This window comes from Heptranchias perlo, chromosome 41, assembly GCF_035084215.1.
Source record: "Heptranchias perlo isolate sHepPer1 chromosome 41, sHepPer1.hap1, whole genome shotgun sequence".
NCBI lineage: Eukaryota > Metazoa > Chordata > Chondrichthyes > Hexanchiformes > Hexanchidae > Heptranchias > Heptranchias perlo.
This window is the reverse complement of record NC_090365.1, coordinates 8,950,136-8,970,175: the sequence shown is the minus strand read 5'-3', so window position 1 is coordinate 8,970,175 and position 20,040 is coordinate 8,950,136. Positions and strand designations below refer to the sequence as shown.

Here is a 20,040-nt window from a genome sequence, read left to right as displayed (position 1 = left end):
TGGGGAGTGTCTATGTTGTGATCACACCTGTATGGGACAGGCTAGATGGACCAGAAGGTCTTTTCCTGTCTGTCATTTCTGTATCTTACAGAGGCTAAACCAGGTGAAGATGAAAGTGGGGACACTTTCTGCATCTAAAATCAGCATTGAGTGCTCTGCAGCCTCAAACCCACACTTAGGAAAAGGCTGCCATGGAAATGAAGATTCTGAAACAGAGAAACCACTCGCCTCCAAGGGGGTTGGACTTGATGAAACATTAACGGAGATTATAAAAGCTTGGTTGCTGTCCACCCTAAACAGGTGCTCAGCTCCAGGGTCTGAACCAGCTGAAGATATCTACCGACTGAACCTGTCCCCATAAGCAGATACCAGTAGGGAATCGGAATAATTCAATGGCTAATTTGAAAGAAGTGCAACAATTCAGGCACAGCAGATCAGGCAATGCCTCGATTTTTAAATTCTCATTGTTGTTTTCAAATCCCTCCATGGCCCTCGCCCCCTCCCTATCTGTAACCTCCTCCAGCCCTACATCCCTCCAAAGTGTCTGCGCTCCTCCAAATCTGGTCACTTGCGCAGCCCCGATTTTCTTCGCCCCACCATTGGCGGCCGTGCCTTCAGCTGCCTCGACCCTAAGCTCTGGAATTCCCTCCCTAAACCTCTCCGCCTCCTTTAAAATGTACCAAGCTTTTGATTAGCTGTTCTAATATTTCTTTATGTGGCTCGGCGTCAAATTTTGTTTGCTAAACACTCCTGTGAAGCCCCTTGGGACGTTTTGCTACGTTAAAAGCGCTATATAAATGCAAGTTACGTGCACACATGGACACAGAGGCAGTGTCCGGATCTTCACTGTGCTGGATAGCACCGTGCGCACTAACTGGTCACTGCGAGTGAGACCAATGCGTTGTTGATTAGCACTGAATGATATACCCAATACCCCCCTCAAGCTGTGTTCCTATGTCAGCTGATGTCTGTTTTGGGGGGCACAGAGAGGATGGTGCAGAAATGCTGAGGGGGTCAATGACTTCTGTTTATAACACACCTTTAAGGTAAAGGATGTCCCCACACACTTCACACAAACGTGACGCAAAATGAACACTGAGCCAGGAAGGGAGAGGTGATCGAGTACCTGGGTTCTGAGGTTTGAAAAGGAGGGGTTTAGGGAGGGATTTCCAGAGAGTAGGTCCCAAGGGGCTTAAAGATCTAGCATTAATGGTGAGATAAAGGCAGAGGAAATGCATGAAAGGCTAGAGTTAGATTAATGGAGGGTGAGGGGGAGATGATGTCGGGCTAAGGGAGGTTACAGAGATAGGGTGGGGCAAGTTTGTAGAGGGATTAAAAGAGGAGAATAAAAGGAAAGGAAAAGAACCTGCATTTATATAGAGCCTTTCACAATCTTAGGACATCCCAAAGCGCACAACAGCCAATTAAGAACTTTTGAAGTGTAATAATGCAGGGAAACACAGCAGCCAATTTGCAACTCCCACGTACAGCAATTAGATAAATTACTAGATTCTGTGCTCAAGTCCTGAAATGTTTTAGTGATGTTGGTTGAAGGATACATATTGTCCAGGACACTGGGGAGAACTCCCCTGCTCTTCTTCAAAATAGTGCCATGGGATCTTTTACATCCACTTGAGAGGGTAGACAGGGACTTCATTCGAAAGACAGCACCTCCAACAGTGCAGCTGTCCCTCAGTACTGCACTTGGAGTGTCAGCCTAGATTATGTGCTCGTGTCTCTGAAGTGGGTCTTTTGAACCCACGATCACTGACTCAGGCAAGAGTGTTACCCACTGAGCCACGGCTGACTCCTTAACATGGATTTTAAATTCAGTGTGCTATTGGACGGAGAGCCAGCAAGGATAGGGGTGGGCATGTGGGACTGAGTGTAGGAAAGGATACAGGCGGCAGAGTTTTGGATAAGTTGAAGCTTATGGAGAGGGAATGATCAGAGGCCAGCAAAGAGAGTGAAAGAGTAGTCAAGTCTGAACATGATAAAGGGATGTCTGAATGGTTCAGCAGCAGAGGGACTGAGGTTGGGGTGGAGGCAGGCAATGTGGAGATGAATGTAAGTAGTCTTTCTGATTGAGAGGATAAAGTGTCAGAAGCTCAGCTCGGTCAAATAGGATGCCGAGATTGTGAACAAGCAGAACAGAATGAGCTTTATCCTGAAGCTTAACCCATGCTGTTCCTGCACTGGGAGTGTTTGATGGGACAATGTAGAGGGAACTTTACTCTGAATCTGACCCGTGCTGTTCCTGCCCTGGGAGTGTTTGATGGGACAGCGTAGAGGGAGCGTTACTCTGAATCTGACCCGTGCTGTACCTGCCCTGCTAGAGCTTGATGGGGCAGTGTGGAGGGAGTTGTGTATAAATTTTTAAAATGTCTCCCCTTGCCATGACTTCTAGTTTCTCTCCCAAGTGGCCATTTATATGTGAGGCCAGACTAGGTGTTAACAAGCTGACTATGGGGGTGATTACAGCAAAACCTGCCCTGGTTTGCATTGATGGTGAAGACGATAACAACAACTTGCATTACATTGCACCTCATGGGATCTTGCTGTGCGCAAATTGGCTGCCGCATTTCCCACATTACAATAGTGACTACACTTCAAAAGCACTTCATTGGTTGTAAAGCGCTTTGGGACATCCTGAGGTTGTGAAAGTCGCTATATAAATGGAAGTTCTTTCTTTAACGTAGAAAAATGTCCACACGTTCAGCTTCTAGTAGGAGTCAGCAAATAGCAATTCAGAGCAGGAGCTCTGCCTGATTTTCCTTATGCCTGACCCCCACCCCACCCCACCCCACCCCCTTCAGACCAGGGTTCAAGCCTGGGATCTTTCTGGTCTGTGTAGCTCAGTAACTGGCTGGCTGTGAGGGTGACTTCGGGTACACTGCCGTTATGGTGTTTCCGGGGGCAGCTCCAACAACACAAGAAGCTCGACACGATCCAGAACAAAGCAGCCCGCTTGATTGGTAGCCCGTCCACCGCCTTAAACGTCCACTCCCTCCACCACTGGCGCAACGTGGCTGCAGTGTGTACTATTACAGGATGCACTGCAGCAACTCGCCAAGGCTTCTTCGACAGCACCTCCCAAACCCGCGACCTTCACCACCTAGAAGGACAAGGGCAGCATAGGAACACCATCACCTCCAAATTCCCCTCCAAGTCACACACCATCCCAACTTGGAAATATATCGGCCGTTCCTTCATCGTCACTGGGTCAAAATCCTAGAACTTCCTAGCTAACAGCACTGTGGGAGAACCTTCACCACATGGACTGCAGCGGTTCAAGAAGAAGGCCCACCACCACCTTCTCAAGGGGCAACTAGGGATGGGCAATAAATGTTGGCTTTGCCAGTGACTTCAGGAGGACATAGGCAGACTGGTGAAATAGGCAGACACATGGCAGATGAAATTTAGCGCAGAGAAGTGTGAAGTGATATATTTTGGCCAGAAGAATGAGGAGAGGCAATATAAACTAAATGGTACAATTTTAAAGGGAATACAGGATCAGAGGGACCTGGGGGTGCACATACACAAATCTTTGAAGGTGGCAGGACAAGTTGAGAAGGCTGTTAAAAAAAACATATGGGTCCTGGACTTTAGCAATAGAGGCATAGAGTACAAAAGCAAGGAAGTTATGCTAAACCTTTATAGAACACTGGTTAGGCCTCAGCTGGAGTATTGGGTTCAATTCTGGGCACCACACTTTAGGAAGGATGTCAAGGCCTTAGAGAGGGTGCAGAAGAGATTTACAAGAATGGAACCAGGGATGAGGGACTTCAGTTATGTGGAGAGACTGGAGAAGCTGGGATTGTTCTCCTTAGAACGGTGAAGGTTAAGGGGAGATTTGATAGAGGTGTTCAAAATCATGAACGGTTTTGATAGTGTAAATAAGGAGAAACTGGTTCCAGTGGCAGAAGGTTCGATAAACCAGAGGACACAGATTTAAAGTGATCAGCAAAAGAGCCAGAGGCGACATGAGGAAACATTTTTTTACGCAGCGAGTTGTAATGATCTGGAATTCACTGCCTGAAAGGGCGGTGGAAGCAGATTCAATCGTAACTTTCAAAAGGGAAAGCGATAAATGGAAGGGAAAAAAATGACAAGGCTATGGGGAAAGATCAGGGGAATTGGACTAACTGGATAGCTCTTTCAAAGAGCCGGCACAGGCACGATGGGCCAAATGGCCTCCTGTGCTGTACCTACCATGATACAGTTAAGTCAATTGCCCAGTTCCTGATTCCCTTCACTACCATTATTTAAGTACCATCACTTAGCCTCGAATTTGGAAAGCTTTTAGCTTTCATACTTACCTTGGCCGCTGTAGACTATTAAATGTGATTAGCAGCAGCCAGCGAGTATTATAATCTTAACTGCAGTTAATGAGTGTGTTTGGGCTATAAGGGAATCAGGGGATATGGGGATAAAAATGGGCGGGAAAGTGGAGTTGAGGTAGAAGATCAGCTATGATCTTATTGAATGGTGGAGCAGGTTCGAGGGGCCGTATGGCCTATTCCTGCTCCTATTTCTTATGTTCTTACGTGTTTCTGGCACTAAGAGAAGAGAGGGTTTCAGCCCCTGCTGTGCCGAGGGGTTAGCATGAGCTGTACATGGAGTGCGGCTGAATCTGTGGAGGCAGCATTCAACGTTTTTCATCAGAGAGGAATTTGGGGCGTCTCGCTTTAACGTTTACTTTTGCTGCCTAACATTTGCAAGGACCAGGGGTGGAGTCTCATCATCCAGTCCCCTCCGAGCCTGTCCTGTCCGACCCCGACCCCGCTCACCCTGACCCTGCCCACGCTGACCCTGCCCTCTCCGACCCCGTCCCCTCTGACCCCGACCCTGCCCACCCAGCTCCGGTTCTCTCCGACCCCATCCCCTCCGACCCCGTGCTCTATGATCCCGTCCTCACTAAGCCCGTCCCCTCCGACCCCGTGCTCTATGACTCCGTTCTCTCCGACCCCGTGCTAGCCGACCCTGTTCTCTCTGACCCTGTCCCCTTCGACCCACATTGGCTTCCGTTCCCTGAAGCCTAAAATGTAAAAGAAAGAAAGAACTTGCATTTATATAGCGCCTTTCACGACCTCAGGACGTCCTAAAGCGCTTTACAGCCAATGACGTACTTTTGAAGTGTAGTCACTGTTGGAATATAGGAAATGCGGCAGCCAATTTCCGCACAGTAAGATCCCACAAACAGCAATGAGATAATGACCAGATAATTTGTTTTTTAGTGATGTTGGTTGAGGGATAAATATTGGCCAGGACTCCCCTGCTCTTCTTCGAAAAAGTATTATGGGATCTTTTAGGTCCACCTGTGAGGGCAGACGTCTCATCCGAAACACGGCACCTCCAGCAGTGCAGCACTCCCTCAGTACTGCACTAGGAATGTCAGCCTGGATTAGGTGCTCAAATCTCTGGAGTGGGACACAAACCCACAACCAGAACTTGTAACTCTGCAAAGACAATTATTTACCGTACAACATCACAGAGGGAAGATAGTGTCGGATTCTGATTTAGTCCAGGTGGAGCCTTCTGTTTATTGTCAGTATAGCGAAATGGTTTGTGACGCGATGTGCAGCAAAACATCCCACGAGCAGCAGCTCGTCCGCAGCTCGCAGCATCGGGTCAGACCCTGACGGGCAAGCATGTGGTCGTCTTCAGTCATCCCCGCCGCGATGTCCCGTATCTCGGCCCTGCAGACACTCGGAGGCCCAGGCTGACGGTGGTGATTCCCGGCGAGCGTCTCCCCTCCCGAGCGGCGCCTGCAGAGGTTGGCGCCCGCTCGGGACCTGGCGCTACGGGTGGCCGTCCCTCGACAGGTAGACGGCGAGAGCCACCACGCCTCCGACGTATGTACAGACCCCGAGAGCAATGGAGCAGACGGCTGTACACAGAGCTTGCCTGGAGGCCGAGCTGGCACGGCGATAATCCCCTTTGGCTGTGGCTTTGCTGGTCTGCAGGACACAAGAGGAGAAATTTAATTGCTGCACCAAAGAATAACACAGAGAAGTGACTAATTGTTCTAACGAGAAATTAAGATATTTAAAACTGATAATTTAACAACATGCATTAATATAGCACCTTTAAAGTAGTAAAAATGTCCCAAGGCGCTTCACGGGAGCGATTATCAGACAAAATCTGACACCGAGCCGCATAAGGAGATAGTAGGACATTTGCTTGGTCACGGTTTTAAGAAGCGTCTTAAATGGAGGAGAGAGAGGTTCAGGGAGGGAATTCCAGAGCTCAGGGTCTAGGCAGCCGAAGGCACGGCCGCCAATGGTGGGGCAAAGGAAATCAGGGGATGCGCAAGAGGCCAGAATTGGAGGAAGGCAGAGATCTCGGAGGGTTGTTAGAACCATAGAAAAGATACAGCACAGAAGGGGGCCATTCGGCCCATTGTGTCCACGCCGGCTCGAAGAACAACCAGGTGCCCATTCTAATCCCACCTTCCAGTACCCGGTCCGTAGCCCTGCAGATTACAGCACTTTAGGTGCAGGCACTTTTTAAAAGAGTTGAGGGTCCCTGCCTCTACCACCAATTCGGGCAGCGAATTCCATACACACAACACCCTCTGGGTAAAAAAGTTTTTCCTCATGTCCCCTCTAACCCTTCCGCCAATCAGCTTAAATCTATGTCCTCTAGTTCTTGAACGCTCCGCTAGGGGAAACAGGTACTTCCTGTCTACTCTATCTGGGCCCCTCATAATTTTGTACACCTCAATCAAGTCACCCCTCAGCCTGTTGTAGGGCTGGCAGTGGAGAAGGTTACAGCATGTTTAATTACTGCTACTCCACACTGTCCACAGAACATTAAACACAACTGTACTTCAAATGTGGCCGTTGCAACCACCCCCCTCCCTCCCCATCGACTTCGATGAAGCAGGGACCCCCCCCCCTGCGACATAGACTTACATAAGGTAGGTGGGAACATAGGAACAGGAGTAGGCCATTCAGCCCCTCGAGCCTGTTCCGTCATTCAATTAGACTCATTGCTAATCTGTACCTCAACTCCATTTACCCGCCTTTGCTCCATATCCCTTGATAACCTCACCCAATAAAAATCTATCGACCTCAGTCTTGAAAGCTCCAATTGACCCCCAGCACTCACAGGTTTTTAGGGGAGAGAGTTCCAGATTTGCACCACCCCTTGTGTGAAAAAGTGCTGCCTGATTTCACTCATGATTGGTTTGGCTCTCATTTTAAGATTGTGCCCTCTTGTTCTGGAATCCCCCACCAGCGGAAATAGTTTCTCCGTATCTATCCTATTGAATCCCTTAATCATTTTAAACTCCTCGATTAGATCACCCCTCAAGGGAACAAAACCCAAGTTTATGCAACCTGTCCTCATAATTGAACCCTTTCAGCCCCGAAGAATCGCAGCTGGAATGTGTAACAAGATGGCGTCTTACCTTCTGCGACAGGTAAAATGCAGCAATTCCCATAGGCCAGAAGCAACAGAGCATGGAAAAGACGGCTAGTCCCAAGTAATCTTGAGGGATGATGAGGGAGAATGTGCTGTCACTGTCATTGTCACTGTCACTATCGCTGTAGTAGTCATTCTGTGAAAACAGTAATGTCGACACTGCATATAGTTTTGGAGAAAATACCGTATCAAATTAGAGATGGGGGGTGGGGGGGGTAGCTCGGGCACTGACCTTTCACCTCTAGGATCTGCATTCAAATCCAGCCCAGACTCCAATGACAGCTCGCATTTAAAGTCGAAAGACGTCACAAGAGCTTAATCAGACAATAATGCGTGCCAAGCCAAAGAAAGGGAGATTAGGAGGGGTGGCCGAAAGCTTGGTCAAAGAGGTGGGTTTTATGGAGAGCATTAAGGGAAGAGAGGGAGGTGAGGAGGGGGGAGAGGTTTAGGGAGAGTGTTGAGAGCGTGGGGCCTAGGCGGCTGAAGGCACGGCCGCCAATGGTGGGGCGTTAAAGAGAAGAGACCTTCAGTCCGTCAGATTCGACTTAGTGAATCTATGATTCTATTTGGGACTAGCTTAGTGGTATAAACTGGGCGACATGGACATGTTGGGCCGAAGGGCCTGTTTCCATGTTGTAACTTCTATGATTCTATGATTCTATGATTTGATTGGTTCATCAAACTGTGATGGCAAAATCTTTATACATGGTTTTCCCCGTATAAATGTTGAGAGTGTTACAGGAAGTAACGTTTGCAGACAGGAAATGCATGACATAAGCAAGATCTTGAGTGGTTATACCGAATGTTTCAACGCATTAATGGTAAGAAAGTAAGGCATTTATATAGCACCTTATCACCTCCTCAGGAAATGCAGCAGATTAATTACTACTGAAGTGCAGTCACTTTTGTAGGCCAAGACAGCAGCCAATTTGCACACAGCAAGATCCCACAATTAGCAAATGAGATGCATAACAATCTATTTCTGGTGGTGTGTGGCAAGAGTGCAATGTTGGCCAGGACGCAGGGAGAACTGGGACCTCTTACATCAACATTTAGATTCATGGGACATTGGGACCGGTTCTGGGGAAGGTGGGACCTGTACAAGCGTGACGGGTTACACCCGAGCAGGACCAGGACCAGGACCAATGTCCTCGCGGGGGTGTTTGCTAGTGCTGTTGGGGAAGGTTTAATCTAGAGTGGCAGGGGGATGGGAACCTGTGCGGGGAGTCAGAAGAGAATAAAGTTGAGAGCAGCAAGAGAGGGGAAGACCCAGGGGAAATCTACAATACAAATAGTACAAACAGTTGTTCAAGAACAAGTGAAAGGGAAAAGCGTAGAGCAGCGGAAAGAAAGTGTACTTTAGGCACGACAGATAAAATAAAAACTAGAAGGCATAAGGCGATTAACCCAGCATCAAAGCTGTGGCAGGGGGTTGGGAATCTGAGCAGGGAGACAGAGGAAAGCGTATCAGGAAGGGACAGAAGGTATGGAGTAAAAGGTAAAGTGTTAAAAAAGGAAAAAGCAGGAACTAAGTGTCATAAAACATATTTGAAAGTTCTTTATCTGAATGCACGTAGCATTCGTAACAAAATGGACGAGTTAACGGCACAAATAACTACGTATGGGTATGATCTTGTGGCCATTACAGAAACATGGCTGCAGGGTGACAACGACTGGAAATTAAATATGCCAGAGTATTTAACAATCAGGAAGGACAGGCAGGAAGGAAGGGGAGGTGGGGTGGCTATGTTAATAAAGGAAGGAATCACTGTAATACAGAGAAATGATATTGGGACAAAGGATCAGGATAATGAAACAGTTTGGGTAGAGATAAGGAATAATAAGGGGAAAAAAACACTAGTGGGCATAGTATATAGGCCTCCTAATAGTTGCAACTCTGCTGGAAGAAGTATTAATCAGGAAATAGTCGGGGCATGTAATAAGGGAACAGCTATAATTATGGGGGATTTTAACTATCATATAAACTGGACAAATCAAATTGGGCAGGGCAGCCTTGAGGAAGAGTTTATTGAGTGTATTAGGGATGGATTTCTTGAGCAGTATGTAACTGATCCTACAAGGGGGCAAGCAACTTTGGACCTGGTCCTGTGTAATGAGCCAGGATTAATTAATAATGTCCTAGTTAAGGATCCCCTTGGAATGAGTGACCATAACATGGTTACATTCCATATCCAATTAGAGGGTGAGAAGGTTGGTTCTCAAACAAGCGTACTGAGCTTGAATAAAGGAGACTATGATGGTATGAGAGCGGAATTGATTAAAGTGGACTGGGAAAATAGATTAAAGGGTAAGACGGTACATGAGCAGTGGTGTTCATTTAAGGAGTTATTTTACAACTTTCAAAAAATATATATTCCACTGAGGAAAAAAGGGTGTAAAAGAAATGACAGCCATCCGTGGCTAAGTAAAGAAATTAAGGATAGTATCCGACTAAAAACAAGGACATATAAGGTAGCCAAACTTAGTGGGAGGATAGAAGATTGGGAAGTCTTCAAAAGACAGCAAAAAGTAACTAAAGGATTGATTAAGAAAGGGAAGATAGATTATGAAAATAAATTAGCAAAAAATATAAAAACAGATAGCAAGAGTTTCTATCGTTATATAAAAAGAAAAAGGGTGGCTAAGGCAAACGTAGGTCCCTTAGAGGATGAGACCAGGAAATTAATGGTGGGAAACATGGAGATGGCAAAAATGCTGAACAAATATTTTGTTTCAGTCTTTACGGTAGAGGACACTAAGAATATCCCAACACTGGACAAACAGGGGGCTCTAGTGGGGGAGGAGCTAAATACGATTAAAATCACTCAGGACTTGGTACTCAGTAAATTAATGGGACTCAAGGCGGATAAATCCCCTGGACCTGATGGCTTACATCCTAGGGTCTTGAGGGAAGTGGCAGTAGGGATTGTGGATGCTTTGGTAATAATTTTCCAAAATTCTCTGGACTCGGCAAAGGTCCCGGCAGATTGGAAAACTGCTAATGTAACACCCTTATTTAAAAAGGGTAGTAGGCAGAAGGCTGGAAATTATAGACCAGTTAGCCTAACATCTGTGGTGGGTAAAATTTTGGAGTCTATTATTAAGGAGACAGTAGCGGAACATTTGGATAAACATAATTTAATAGGACAAAGTCAGCATGGCTTTACGAAGGGGAAGTCATGTCTGACAAATTTGCTTGAGTTCTTTGAGGACATAACATACAGGGTGGATAAAGGGGAACCAGTGGACGTAGTGTATTTAGACTTCCAGAAGGCATTCGACAAGGTGCCACATAAAAGATTATTGCTCAAGATAAAGAATCACTGGATTGGGGGTAATATTCTGGCATGGGTGGAGGATTGGTTATCTAACAGGAAGCAGAGAGTTGGGATAAATGGTTCATTCTCGGACTGGCAACCAGTAGCCAGTGGTGTTCCGCAGGGGTCGGTGCTGGGTCCCCAACTCTTTACAATCTATATTAACGATTTGGAGGAGGGGACCGAGTGTAACATATCAAAGTTTGCAGATGATACAATGATGGGAGGGAAAGTAGAGAGTGAGGAGGACATAAAAAACCTGCAAGGGGATATAGACAGGCTGGGTGAGTGGGCGGAGATTTGGCAGATGCAATACAATATTGGAAAATGTGAGGTTATGCACTTTGGCAGGAAAAATCAGAGAGCAAGTTATTTTCTTAATGGTAAGAAACTGGAAAGTACTGCAGTACAAAGGGATCTGGGGGTCCTAGTACAAGAAAATCAAAAAGTTAGCATGCAGGTGCAGCAGGTGATCAAGAAGGCCAACGGAATGTTGGCTTTTATTGCTAGGGGAATAGAATATAAAAACAGGGAGGTATTGCTGCAGTTATATAAGGTATTGGTGAGACCGCACCTGGAATACTGCATACAGTTTTGGTGTCCATACTTAAGAAAAGACATACTTGCTCTCGAGGCAGTACAAAGAAGGTTCATTCGGTTAATCCCGGGGATGAGGGGGTGGACATATGAGGAGAGGTTGAGTGGATTGGGACTCTACTCATTGGAGTTCAGAAGAATGAGAGGCGATCTTATTGAAACATATAAGATTGTGAAGGGGCTTGATCGGGTGGATGCGGTAAGGATGTTCCCAAGGATGGGTGAAACTAGAACTAGGGGGCATAATCTTAGAATAAGGGGCTGCTCTTTCAAAACTGAGATGAGGAGAAACTTCTTCACTCAGAGGGTAGTAGGTCTGTGGAATTTGCTGCCCCAGGAAGCTGTGGAAGCTATATCATTGAATAAATTTAAAACAGAAATAGACAGTTTCCTAGAAGTAAAGGGAATTAGGGGTTACGGGGAGCGGGCAGGAAATTGGACATGAATTTAAATTTGAGGTTAGGATCAGATCAGCCATGATCTTATTGAATGGCGGAGCAGGCTCGAGGGGCCGATTGGCCTACTCCTGCTCCTATTTCTTATGTTCTTATGTAACACGTTTAACATCTCATCTGAAAGACGGCACCTCTGACAGTGTGGCACTCCCTCAGTACTGCACTGAAGTATCAGCCTGCTCCTGGAATGGGCTTGAAACCACAAGTTCCTGGATCAGAGTGCCAGCAACTGAGCCAAGCTGACACTTAAATTGTAGTGAAGTACCATTATTACATTGATGGAGTGTAATACCAGGGCTTCAATCAGCTATCTCCACTGGATGCTTCGAGAAGTGGTTCACCCAGGGTCACACTGTGGTCCCAGGAGGAGCCTGCGGACATGAGGAAATTTAACACAGAGAAGTGTGAAATGAGGAGAGACAGTATAAAGTAAATGGTACAATTTCACAGGGGGTGCAGGAACAGAGAGACCTGGGGGTGTACGTACAGAAATCCTTTGAAGGTGGCAGGACAAGTTGAGAAGGCTGTTAAAAAAGCATATGGGATCCTTGGCTTTATAAACAGAAGCATATAATACGAAAGCAAAGGAGTTATGCTAAACCTTTATAAATCACTGGATAGACCTCGGCTGGAGTATTGTGTCCATACTTTGGGAAGGATGTCAAGGCCTTGGAATGGGTGCGGAGGAGATTTACTAGAATGATACCAGGGATGAGGGACTTCAGTCACATGGCGAGACCATGTAAGCTGGGATTGTTCCCCTTGGAGCAGAGAAGGTTAAGGGGAGATTTAATAGAGGTGTTCAAAATCATGAAGGGTTTTGATAGAGTAAATAAGGAGAAACTGTTACCAGTGGCAGAAGGGTCGGTAACCAGAGGGCACAGATTTAAGGTGATCGGCAAAAGAGCCAGAGGCGACATGAGGAAACATTTTTTTACGCAGCGAGTTGTTATGACCTGGAATGCGCTGCCTGAAAGGGCGGTGGAAGCAGATTCATTCGAAACTTTCAAAAAGGGAATTGGATAAATATTTGAAGGGGAAAAATTTGCAGGGCGATGGGGAAAGGGCAGGGGAGTGGGACTAATTGGATAGCTCTTTCAAAGAGTGGGCACTGGCATGAAGGGCCGAATGGCCTCCTTCTATACTGTATTGTTCTATGATTCTATGAGTGTTAGCGGGGAATTCAATGATGGGGTCAGCAGAACCTGATGTCGCACTTGCGTGCCATTTCCAGCAGGGGTCAGTGGATTATGATCAGCTGCTTATTACTTTCCCTAGCCCAAGGGGTGCTGAAGCCATTCTTTGCATCTAGCTCCAACCCTGGCTGAGATCAGCAAACTCAGGCATTGAACCCGAGCCCTTCCTGGTCTGTGACTCACTACCAACCCACACATTGTATTCTGTCAAACCCTTCCTGTCCAAGGAGGCTCTCTCTCTTCATCTCTCTCTGTGATTCTCTCTCTCTCTCTGTTTCTCTGTCTCTCTCTCTCTCTATCTATCTATCTCTCTCTCTCTCTTGCTCCTTCTCTATCTCTCCTTTCCTCTCTGCCTCTGGCTCACTCTCCCCCCTCTCTCTCGCTCTCTCTCTCTCTCCCTGTCTCTGTCTCTCTCTCTCCCCTTCTCCATCTCTCTCTGTGTCCGTGTCTCTCTCTCTCTCTCTTTCTCTGTTTCTATGTCTCTCTCTCTCTCTCTCGCTCCTTCTCTATCTCTCCTTTCCTCTCTGCCTCTGGTTCACTCTCCCCCCTCCCTCTCTCCCTGTCTCTGTCTCTCTCTCCCCTTCTCCATCTCTCTCTCTTCATCTCTTTCCCTCCCTCTCTCTCTGTTTCTGTCTCTCTTTCTTTCTCTCTCCCTCTCTGTCTCGCTCTCTCTGTTTCTGTCTCTCTTTCTCTCTCCCTCTGTCTCTCTTTCTCTCTCCCTCTCTGTCTCTCTCTCTCTGTTTCTGTCTCTCTTTCTCTCTCCCTCTCTGTCTCTCTCTCTCTGTTTCTGTCTCTCGCTGTCATTCTGTCTCCCTCTCCATCTCTCCCTCTCTGTTTGTCTCTCTCTGTTACTCTATCTCCCTCTTTATTTATTTCTTTCTCTCTCTCGCTCTCTCTTTCTCTGTCTCCCTCTTTCTCTCGCGTTCTCACTCTCTGTGAGTGGGCTATTTATAAACTGCTTAAAGCATTTTATTTTAGTTTTGGATGCTGTGAATTTCAATCTAAGGTTATTCTATTTCCAAGGGAACTAATTGAAATAAATCCCAATTGTTCCCATCATGTGAATTATTACTTTATTTCACAGAACTGAATAATGAGGAAATTATTGTAAAAATGAGCAGCGGTGGTGAGATGAATCAATAAAGATGTGAATTTAATGCTGCGTAAGTGAGACTTCAGTCCCTAATCACGTCTCATAAATGTCCAAAGTTCCCCATGTATCATGAATTATTTTGAAATATAGTCACTGTTGTTTTGTAGACAAATTCAGGACGTGATTTCCATTCAGTAAGATCCCACAAGGATTGGGTGAATGAGCAGTTAATGTCACTGTCTGCCGTGACTCTGTGGTAGCCTCTAAATCAAAAGGTCGTAGGTTCAAGCCTCATTTCAGGACTTGAGCACATAATCTGATCATTATCACGTTACTGTTTGCGGGAGCTTGCTGTGCACAATTTGGCTGCCACATTACAACAGTTACTCACTTCAAGAATACTTCATTGACTGTAAAGCACTTTGGGATGCCCTAAGGTCATGAAAGGTGCTATATCAATGCAAGTCTTTCTTTTCTTTCAGACCGGGCTTCAGTTTAACCTCTTATCTGACAGTGCAGCACTCCCTCAGTACTGCACTGGAGTGCTAGCCCAGATCATGTGCCCAAGTCGCTGGAGTGGGGCTTAAACTCACAACCTTCTGACTCAGGGACTAAGAGTGCCAGCACTGAGCCACGGTTGGCACTTGTGGATTGAGCTGGCTCCATAAGTACATAAGAAAAATGTTGAGGATGGGAAAAGGCTGTTTCAACTCACCCAGTCCAACATCCAACTCACCCGGTCCAACATCCAACTCACCCGGTCCAACATTCAACTCACCCGGTCCAACGTCCAACTCACCCGGTCCAACGTCCAACTCACCCGGTCCAGCGTCCAACTCACCCGGTCCAACTTCCAACTCACCCGGTCCAACATCCAACTCACCCGGTCCAACGTCCAACTCACCCGGTCCAACGTCCAACTCACCCGGTCCAACATCCAACTCACCCGGTCCAACATCCAACTCACCCGGTCCAACGTCCAACTCACCCGGTCCAACGTCCAACTCACCCGGTCCAACGTCCAACTCACCCGGTCCAACGTCCAACTCACCCGGTCCAACGTCCAACTCACCCGGTCCAACATCCAACTCACCCGGTCCAACGTCCAACTCACCCGGTCCAACGTCCAACTCACCCGGTCCAACTTCCAACTCACCCGGTCCAACGTCCAACTCACCCGGTCCAACGTCCAACTCACCCGGTCCAACGTCCAACTCACCCGGTCCAACATCCAACTCACCCGGTCCAACATCCAACTCACCCGGTCCAACGTCCAACTCACCCGGTCCAGCGTCCAACTCACCCGGTCCAACGTCCAACTCACCCAGTCCAACGTCCAACTCACCCGGTCCAACATCCAACTCACCCGGTCCAACATTCAACTCACCCGGTCCAACATCCAACTCACCCAGTCCAACTTCCAACTCACCCGGTCCAACATCCAACTCACCCGGTCCAACATCCAACTCACCCGGTCCAACATCCAACTCACCCGGTCCAACATCCAACTCACCCGGTCCAACATCCAACTCACCCGGTCCAACATCCAACTCACCCGGTCCAACATGCAACTCACCCGGTCCAACATCCACTCACCAAGTCCAACGTCCAACTCACCCGGTCCAACATCCAACTCACCCGGTCCAACGTCCAACTCACCCGGTCCAACGTCCAACTCACCCGGTCCAACGTCCAACTCACCCGGTCCAACATTCAACTCACCCGGTCCAACATTCAACTCACCAAGTCCAACGTCCAACTCACCCCGTCCAGCATCCAACTCACCCGGTCCAGCGTCCAACTCACCCGGTCCAGCGTCCAACTCACCCGGTCCAACGTCCAACTCACCCGGTCCAGCATCCAACTCACCCGGTCCAACGTCCAACTCACCCGGTCCAGCATCCAACTCACCCGGTCCAACGTCCAACTCACCCGGTCCAACGTCCAACTCACTCGGTCCAGCGTCCAATTCACCCGGTCCAACATCCAACTCACCCGGTCCAACGTCCAACTCACCCGGTCCAGCGTCCAATTCACCCGGTCCAACATCCAACTCACCCAGTCCAGCATCCAACTCACCCGGTCCAACATCCAACTCACCCGGTCCAACATTCAATTTAAACAGAAGCAGATTATTTAAAATCTTCTATAGGACATACGCTCCCTGTTATCATGGTTTTTGGTCACTTTTTATGTCAACATTTCCCATTGTGAATTGCTATGTAAACTCTCACAATGTACTTGCAGGTTCTAGTTACTAGATGGCTATGTGGAGCAGGTATCTCTCCCAACTCTGTCATCTGGATCAAGGGGATAAAGTTATAGGATTGAGTGTAAGAGATTTAGGAGAGCGAGAAGGAAAAACCTTTTTTACACAGAGGGGTGTGAGGCTGTGGAATGTAGTACTGGAATCAGTGATTGAAGCAGAGACCATGTCAACATTTAAGAATAGGTGGTTGAAGGAAAGAGGGATAAAGGGACTTGGGAACAGGGCGAGCACATGGGATTAGGATTACTGCTTGTGTGGACGATAAACACCAACACGGACTGGAGGGCCGATCTGGGAGGGTTGTAGGCTGGAGGAGGTCACAGAGATAGGGAGGAGCGAAGCCATGGAGGGATTTGAAAACAAGGATGAGAATTTTAAAATCGAGGCATTGCAGGACCAGGAGCACAGGGCCATCCATCAACACCACCCAATAGGGAGCCACGAATGAGTCATATATTTTGAGATCAGGATGGGCCATTGTCATCTCTTCCCTGGGATCAGAGGAGGCCTCATGGAACTTTGCAAACAACAACAACTACTTGCATTTATATAGCGCCTTTAATGTAGTAAAACATCCCAAGGCGCTTCACAGGAGCATTATCAAACAAAATTTAACAACAAGCCACATAAGACGATATTAGGACAGGTGACCAAAAGCTTGGTCGGAGAAATAGGTTTTATGGAGAGTCTTAAAGGAGGTGGAGAGGTTTAGGGAGGGAATTCCAGAGCTTAGGGCCTAGGCAGCTGAAGGCATGGCCGCCAATGATGGAGTGATTAAAATTGGGGATGCACAAGAGGCCAGAATTGGAGGAGCGCAGAGATCTCGGAGGGTTGTAGGGTTGGAGGAGGTTACAGAGATAGAGAGGAGTGAGGCCATGGAGGGATTTGAAAACAAGGGTGAGAATTTTAAAATCGAGGCATTCCCGGACCGGGAGCCAATGTAGGTCAGCGAGCACAGGGGCGATGGTGAACGGGACTTGGTGCAAGGGGATGGGGAACTTATGAAAGGGATGGATCGGGCTAATGCAGGTAAATTATTCACACTACCAAAGAATTTTTTAAAAACAGGATCTATTTAGGAAACTAATAGTAAACATGGTATGAAACACAGAAATTTTGAATAAATTGCAGGAGTTCCTCAGGGCAATGTCCTAGGCCCAACCATCTTCAGCTGCTTCATCAATGACCTTCCCTCCATCATAAGGTCAGAAATGGGGATGTTCGCTGATGATTGCACAGTGTTCAGTTCCATTCGCAACTCCTCAGATGATGAAGCAGTCCGAGCCCGCATGCAGCAAGACCTGGACAACATCCAGGCTTGGGCTCATAAGTGGCAAGTAACATTCGTGCCAGACAAGTGCCAGGCAATGACCATCTCCAACAAGAGAGGGTCTAACCATCTCCCCTTGACATTCAACGGCATTACCATCGCCGAATCCCCCACCATCAACATCCTGGGAGTCACCATTGACCAGAAACTTAACTGGACCAGCCACATAAATACTGTGGCTACAAGAGCAGGTCAGAGGTTGGGTATTCTGTGGCGAGTGACTCACCTCCTAATTCCCCAAAGCGTTCCCACCATCTACAAGGCACAAGTCAGGAGTGTGATGGAATACTCTCCACTTGTCTGGATGAGTGCAGCTCCAACAACACTCAAGAAGCTTGACACCATCCAGGACAAAGCAGCCCGCTTGATTGGCACCCCATCCACCACCCTAAACATTTACTCCCTTCACCACTGGCGCACTGTGCACCATCCACAGGATGCACTGCAGCAACTCGCCAAGGCTTCTTTGACAGCACCTCCCAAACCCGCGACCTCTACCACCTAGAAGGACAAGAGCAGCAGGCACATGGGAACAACACCACCTGCACGTTCCCCTCCAAGTCACACACCATCCCGACTTGGAAATATATCGCCGTTCCTTCATCGTCGCTGGGTCAAAATCCTGGTACTCCCTTCCTAACAGCACTGTGGGAGAACCTTCACCACACGGACTGCAGCGGTTCAAGAAGGCGGCTCACCACCACCTTCTCAAGGGCAATTAGGGATGGGCAATAAATGCCAGCCTCGCCAGCAACGCCTACATCCCATGAACGAATTAAAAAATATATATAACGTCTTGCCACATCTCTTAGAAGTGACACAAACTGTTTCACGTGCAATGAATTACTTCGAGGTGCAGTTGCTGTTGTCATGTAGGCAAATGCAACAGCCATTTTGTGCACAGAAAGATCCCACAAATAGCAATGAAATGAATGATCAGACAGTCTGTTTGTGGTGTTATTAGGCGAGGGAGGAACGTTGGCCAGGACACCGGGAAGGTCAGTGAGAAAAGTAGTACAGATGGGTTGAAAAGGCAACTAGAGGTACTTCTGGAGAAGGAAAGACTCGAGATATGGTGAAGAGGCGGGTAGGCGGGGTGGAGAACAATCAGAAAGGGTCGGCTTGTTGGATCTAACCCAAATAGACTTTCCTCACTTTCCCAACACTGGTTTTCCACAAGGAATCTATGAACATCCCTAATGAAACTGACAAATTAGGACAAGAGGCCGCACGGGCCTATGGTGTCTGTTATCCATTTTGATTGCTATGGTGACCAATTTACCTGCGTCTCTGGAAATGGGATGTCCTCCACGTCGATCGAGACGGTTGGAAGTTTCACCTGACTTGCTCCAAGTTCCAGAACCTTGGGCTCCGAGGAGTTTCCGATCTCCTGCTTCCCAGCCTTGCTCTCGGTGAAAGTGGTCTCAGTACGGTCTTTCTGGCTCGCCCAGTCCGTGCAGAGTATCAGGCCCGGACTGTACAGAGGCTCCACGGTGTCGCGCAGCAAACGGGCCTCCAGGAGCTGCTGGGCCAGGTGGGAGTCCGTGCCGGTCGGAGACTGAGACTTGCTCCTAACCAGGGAGCCCCAGATCGGCGCCCGTGAGAAGCCGACTCTTTCTTGGGGAGGTTCCTCCTGAGCTGAATATCGGCCGCGCAGCACCTGACTAAACGGTTTGGTGCTCGTCTGCCTCTCCAACAGAGGGCTCTGCAGCTCACGCAGATTTTCCATTGTTTCACAGTCTTGTCCTCCCAATAAACGTGATCGCAGGCAGGTCAGTAGGTGCTCTGCATGGTGCCTGTAAAATTAAAACAATGGTTTATCCCTTTTGACTCACGATTGAGGCTTATAGCAATGATTAAAATCTTCACGTTTTCTCAAAAGAATAAAGAAAGACTTCCATTTCTTTATTATATTCACTCATGGGATGTGGGCGTCGCTGGCGAGGCCAGCATTTATTAGCCATCTCTAATTGCGCCTGAGAAGGTGGTGGTGAGCCGTCCTCTTGAACCACTGCAGCAAGTGGGGGAGGGGAGGTCCTCCAGGGCAAGTTTTCCAGAGATGTGTGTGTGTCTGTGTACCTGTGGTGAAGGTTCTCCCACAGTGCTGTTAGGAAGGGAGTTCCAGGATTTTGACCCAGCGACGATGAAGGAACGGCGATATATTTCCAAGCCTATCACGCCTTTCACAACCTCAGGACGTCCCAAAGCGCTTTACGGCCAATGACGTACTTTTTGAAGCGTAGTCACTGTTGTAGGAAATGTGGCAGCCAATTTGCGCACAGCAAGATCCCACAAACAGCAGTGTGATAATGAGCAGATAATCTGTTTTCGTGATGTTGGCGGAAGGATAAATAT

The 20,040-nt window shown here is 47.8% G+C and overlaps 1 protein-coding gene across 1 annotated transcript; it reads right to left on the bottom strand.

Annotated features, from left to right (window-relative positions):
• Positions 1-5,662: 5,662 nt before the first annotated feature.
• On the bottom strand, positions 5,663-19,414 carry LOC137305843 (transmembrane protein 91-like). The gene is made up of 3 exons (XM_067974775.1): positions 18,968-19,414; positions 7,415-7,564; positions 5,663-5,960 (listed from the first exon to the last, which is right to left on the bottom strand). Exons 1-3 carry the CDS (start codon positions 19,412-19,414, stop codon positions 5,802-5,804), a joined length of 756 nt encoding a protein of 251 aa, XP_067830876.1. The 3' UTR covers positions 5,663-5,801.
• Positions 19,415-20,040: the final 626 nt, after the last annotated feature.

Excerpts from the sequence above, each read along its gene's own strand:
- LOC137305843 (XM_067974775.1), bottom strand. The coding sequence starts at position 19,414 with ATGGAAAATCTGCGTGAGCTGCAGAGCCCTCTGTTGGAGAGGCAGACG. Across the intron at positions 7,565-18,967 it reads TCCCATTTCCAGAGACGCAG|AATGACTACTACAGCGATAG; the intron begins GTAAATTGGTCA and ends CTGTTTTCACAG. Across the intron at positions 5,961-7,414 it reads CATTTTACCTGTCGCAGAAG|ACCAGCAAAGCCACAGCCAA; the intron begins GTAAGACGCCAT and ends TGTGTCCTGCAG.